We start from the raw sequence: 5,356 nt of genomic DNA, 5'->3' as shown, positions 1-5,356 counted from the left end.
TTCTAAAAAAATAATTTTTCATGGTAAGCACAAACATTCTTAATTTGATTACTAAAAGTACTTAATTCCAGAAAATTAGGTTTTAGTATTCTGTAAATAAGAATGAATTATTCTCATCAGTAGTATTAAAATTAAAAAATAAAAAGCATTTTGACAAGTACAATTTGTGCTTAAGCCAATGTGAAAATGTACTAATTAATTTAGTTAACGAGTACCAATATTGATTAAAGTAAAATAGAATTGGCGCTAGACTAAAAAAGATTAGTTCACAAAAACTGTATAATGTAGGTACATATGTTTATAAAACACAAGTAGTTCAATATTATTAAAAATTAAGAGTTAGATCCTCAAAACAAGCAAATTTTGTTAAATCGGAGAAAATTTTGAAATTAATAATTGTTATTAAATACTGTGAAAAACGTGCATCATATATGCCAAAATACGATTCGATTTGAAAAACATTTAAATTCATAGCTAAGAAATAAATTCTCAAAACAAGCCGATTTTATGTTTAAATCGGGGAGAAAATAGCAAATTACGGATTTTGTGTCACTCCATTTTTAACTTGTTAAGAGGTGTTTTTGTTTTATATTATTTAAAACTAAGAATTAAATTCTCAAAACAAGTACACGTTGTACTTAAATTAAGTATGCAAATAAAAGTACTTATGTAGGTTTTTTGGTCATCGCCGCGTAAGAGCGAGCGTGGCCGAGCTGTTAGAACGTCCGACTGTGGTGAGTGAGGTTGCGGGATCGAATCCTGGGAGAGGTATGTGATTTTAAGAAAAATGTTTCGTAAGTATAAAACACATTTTTATCTACAAATCTTTATACATTTATGAGTAATTAAGTTTAAGATTATACAAAATAAGTATTGTTAACTAATAAAACAACACAATGATTTATACTATTAGTTTAAGAATATTTCATACTTCATTTGAGCATAGCTTATACCTCATTTACAAGTAAATCGGATTAAATTTGTACAAATAATAATATTAACCCTTCACTCTTTTAATTCTGGGTTCAAGAACATTTCATACTTAATTACGCCCGAAAATGTTCTCAAATTAAGAATGTCGGTTTAAGAATAAAACGTTCTTGAAATGAAAAAACAAGCCCATTTCGTACCTGTCGCCCTTTCAAGACCATTTGGGCTTGAAACAAGCACAATGTGCTTGGTTTTGTTCTGAGTGTGCATCCTGCATAACTTCTGTATCGCCCACAACAGCTTTGTGCCAGAGTCATGGCAGCAAGACGCTGAATTAGTCCAAAGACAGGATACTCCGGAGCACGAGCTTTGGCTAGGAAATACAAATGAAAGAGCAGAAACGATACGAAGAGCCCTTGCAATGGAATTCTTAAATCGTAATGCCTAATTGCCTAATACTTTGGATAAATAAAAATTACTAAAACAAATACTATTTTAATTTATTTATTTTGTATTAATCTTCGTCCGAGGCACGCGTCTGTAGTAAACCCAGCCCCTTGCGATGAAAATCGGCAGATTCTTTGGCAATTTCTCCCATTACTTCCAGCTTCCTTTTTTAAATTTGAAGGAATTCATCGTCCTTACTTGTTTTGCGACGCTTTGTTTGGGAGCCCGAGGGGCCATCAAAGTCAGTGGCAGTGCTTTCGTCCATTTCGTCGCCTTGTCCATCGCTGCCGAAGATTGAGAGTCTGCAAAAATGTCAATTTATTAGTATAATTGAGTAATTCTTATGTTTACTGCGGTATGCGTTACCTGTGCTGTCAGTTGGGTGCACATCCACTGCTCGCGACCCTTGCATCAGGATAGCCACCCGCTCGAAATACTCCCATGTGGAGGGGGTACCTCCCGAAGGTCTAACCTTCGCCAGTTCGATTCTGAAAGCAGGTCGAAGAACAAAAATGTTAATTTATGTTAGGGGTATCCCTATTTAAAGTTACATACCTGTATTTTTTCTTAATGTTTTCCATTTTTTGTTTTACCTCCACATGTGATCGGCCGAAATCCTTAAGGCTGTTGGCCATATCCTTGTATATGTGCGTGTTCTTTAGGACGGCCTCATTCGGCCACACAAATCGGGAACCTAATAATGGCTTTAAAATAATTAATAAAATAAATAAATAAATATATTTTCTTACCTTTTTGTTTCGACATGGTAATCAGAACAGCTTTGCTTAAATTTTTCACTAGGTATGAACCGTCAACGATAGGAAAACAAATACGAAATATACCAAATATACCAAAGACCCTAAATGTACCCTACTTTTTCCCTGCTCTAGGTGCCTATACAAAAACTATGTAAAAAAAAACAGGGTTTTGTCAATAACCCCATAACTCCACCCTAGTGGAAATAGGCCTTTAGTGTTAAGGCCTTGACAAATAGGTTCAATTATAATTTTCATGTTTTTTGAGTCTAATATATTAAAAGGTATATGGTTTTCCGTAACGAGTCCTATGTATGACCGTATTAGTTGTTGTTTATTTATTTCAACTTTAATAGTTCGTTTTTTTATGTACTTATCAGTTTTTACACTGGTGTTATCCGGTGTAATTTTATGGACGTCAGCTAAGTGTTTCTTCAGATTGTATATTCTCTCCTTCTTTAAAATCCTACTACAAATTTGGCACTGCACTTGCGTTTTATTCCAATCATTAAACCTTCTTAAAATATCCTTAGAATCTTTGTTTTTCGCCATTTTTTTCTTTTTTATTCACTTTAGAAGCAGAGAGTTCCGCTGTGACTATAATATATGACTATATATATGAACACACTTTGAATACAATAGCAAAGCTGCTCTAGCTATTTTCTAGATCTTACTATAGCAAATAAATATTTTACTATAGTAAAAAAACTATAGTAGAGCTGAGAGCTGGGAGCTACATTATACTGAATATATTACAGTTTTCCATAAGAAATTAATTTTTTAATAAAATTTCTTCCTTTTATGCTTCTACCACGTATAAGTCCAGGGCTTTAGGTAAGTAGAGAATGGTACACAAAATCTAAAGTTTTACTTGTTCCTAAGAATTCGCAGTTCTAAAAAAATCGATTTCAGTATCGAAGCTTTTCTTATACTTTGTTGGATATTTAAATCCGTTCTCCAAAAACCGCGAATTCTTAAGAAGAAGAGGAACTGATTGTGTGGATACTTTCTCTTCCTAGCTAAGGACATTTTTCTTATAGTTCGTTTGACATTTAAATCGATTCTCAATAATCCCGAATTCTTCAGAGCAAGAGGAAAAGCTTCTTTAGATTAAGTGGACTAACTAAAGACATCAAAAAGTAGTGGTATTTTGTTAAATGTTGACTAAAATTAGAATAACATTTAACGGGATGCAGAGTCCAAGTTCAAGCTTTTTTTTTGTTAGAGGTGGCACGTCTGCATTCGATTTATAGGACTAAAATCGGTATAGAAAAGACGTGGCGTCCAAGTGAGTTTTATTTTTTCCGATCAGAAATAATGATTATTTTTTAGTTTTATTTTTTTTATCAAGAATAGTGATTATTGTGTGAGGTTTAAAATAAAACTTATAATGATTACGGTCCCTGAAAAATACTATCGGGGGTGTCACAGAAAACCATTCCAACTGAATTTCTCCCGAATAGCAAAACTCGGTGTCTCAGACGTCATTTTTGACGGTTTCTAAATTCCCCGTATTTTGCCGGACGTTTTGATAAAATTACCCAACTTACAAATGTTTCCCAAAAATATAACTTTATTTAAGACAACTCTAATGAATTTTATGAACTACCTGCATACTACGATTTTTATACCTACTTCGGTTTATATTTAAAAATATGCTTTTTATAAAACCTCTCGAAAAAATTATCTAAAAAATATCCGTCGGCAAACCGTCTACCTGGCAGTGTTACCAATTAGCTAGCACTTTAAAATAGCAAATTTGTCCAAATTTCGGAGTTAGTTATCGAAATGTTTTGTTAACAAATTATTTATTCAAAGGTACTTAGTATTGTAGTTAAAAATAAAACTTATTTCTGGTAAAAATTTTATGGTAAAAAAGTTGTAGTTATTGAGAAATTAATAAAAACAGGCCGCCTTTGCAAAAAGTTGGCATCACTGTCGTGAAAAAGTACAACATTTTTGTTTAGTCTGTCTGTCTGTCTGTCTGTCTGTCTGTCTGTCTGTCTGTCTGTCTGTCTGTCTGTCTGTCTGTCTGTCTGTCTGTCTGTCTGTCTGTCTGTCTGTCTGTCTGTCTGTCTGTCTGTCTGTCTGTCTGTCTGTCTGTCTGTCTGTCTGTCTGTCTGTCTGTCTGTCTGTCTGTCTGTCTGTCTGTCTGTCTGTCTGTCTGTCTGTCTGTCTGTCTGTCTGTCTGTCTGTCTGTCTGTCTGTCTGTCTGTCTGTCTGTCTGTCTGTCTGTCTGTCTGTCTGTCTGTCTGTCTGTCTGTCTGTCTGTCTGTCTGTCTGTCTGTCTGTCTGTCTGTCTGTCTGTCTGTCTGTCTGTCTGTCTGTCTGTCTGTCTGTCTGTCTGTCTGTCTGTCTGTCTGTCTGTCTGTCTGTCTGTCTGTCTGTCTGTCTGTCTGTCTGTCTGTCTGTCTGTCTGTCTGTCTGTCTGTCTGTCTGTCTGTCTGTCTGTCTGTCTGTCTGTCTGTCTGTCTGTCTGTCTGTCTGTCTGTCTGTCTGTCTGTCTGTCTGTCTGTCTGTCTGTCTGTCTGTCTGTCTGTCTGTCTGTCTGTCTGTCTGTCTGTCTGTCTGTCTGTCTGTCTGTCTGTCTGTCTGTCTGTCTGTCTGTCTGTCTGTCTGTCTGTCTGTCTGTCTGTCTGTCTGTCTGTCTGTCTGTCTGTCTGTCTGTCTGTCTGTCTGTTCTGTCTGTCTGTCTGTCTGTCTGTCTGTCTGTCTGTCTGTCTGTCTGTCTGTCTGTCTGTCTGTCTGTCTGTCTGTCTGTCTGTCTGTCTGTCTGTCTGTCTGTCTGTCTGTCTGTCTGTCTGTCTGTCTGTCTGTCTGTCTGTCTGTCTGTCTGTCTGTCTGTCTGTCTGTCTGTCTGTCTGTCTGTCTGTCTGTCTGTCTGTCTGTCTGTCTGTCTGTCTGTCTGTCTGTCTGTCTGTCTGTCTGTCTGTCTGTCTGTCTGTCTGTCTGTCTGTCTGTCTGTCTGTCTGTCTGTCTGTCTGTCTGTCTGTCTGTCTGTCTGTCTGTCTGTCTGTCTGTCTGTCTGTCTGTCTGTCTGTCTGTCTGTCTGTCTGTCTGTCTGTCTGTCTGTCTGTCTGTCTGTCTGTCTGTCTGTCTGTCTGTCTGTCTGTCTGTCTGTCTGTCTGTCTGTCTGTCTGTCTGTCTGTCTGTCTGTCTGTCTGGTCTGTCTGTCTGTCTGTCTGTCTGTCTGTCTGTCTGTCTGTCTGTCTGTCTGTCTGTCT

The 5,356-nt window shown here is 36.7% G+C and overlaps 1 protein-coding gene across 1 annotated transcript; it reads right to left on the bottom strand.

Annotated features, from left to right (window-relative positions):
* Positions 1–1,377: 1,377 nt before the first annotated feature.
* LOC138913621 (uncharacterized) lies at positions 1,378–2,778 on the bottom strand. The gene is made up of 5 exons (XM_070217716.1): positions 2,506–2,778; positions 2,127–2,440; positions 1,933–2,071; positions 1,744–1,865; positions 1,378–1,679 (listed from the first exon to the last, which is right to left on the bottom strand). Exons 2-5 carry the CDS (start codon positions 2,140–2,142, stop codon positions 1,528–1,530), a joined length of 429 nt encoding a protein of 142 aa, XP_070073817.1. The 5' UTR covers positions 2,143–2,440; positions 2,506–2,778; the 3' UTR covers positions 1,378–1,527.
* Between the last annotated feature and the right edge of the window lie 2,578 nt (positions 2,779–5,356).

This window comes from Drosophila takahashii, chromosome 3R (genome assembly GCF_030179915.1).
Source record: "Drosophila takahashii strain IR98-3 E-12201 chromosome 3R, DtakHiC1v2, whole genome shotgun sequence".
In the NCBI taxonomy this organism is placed as follows: Eukaryota; Metazoa; Arthropoda; class Insecta; order Diptera; family Drosophilidae; genus Drosophila; species Drosophila takahashii.
This window is presented reverse-complemented; position numbering and strand designations above follow the sequence as displayed.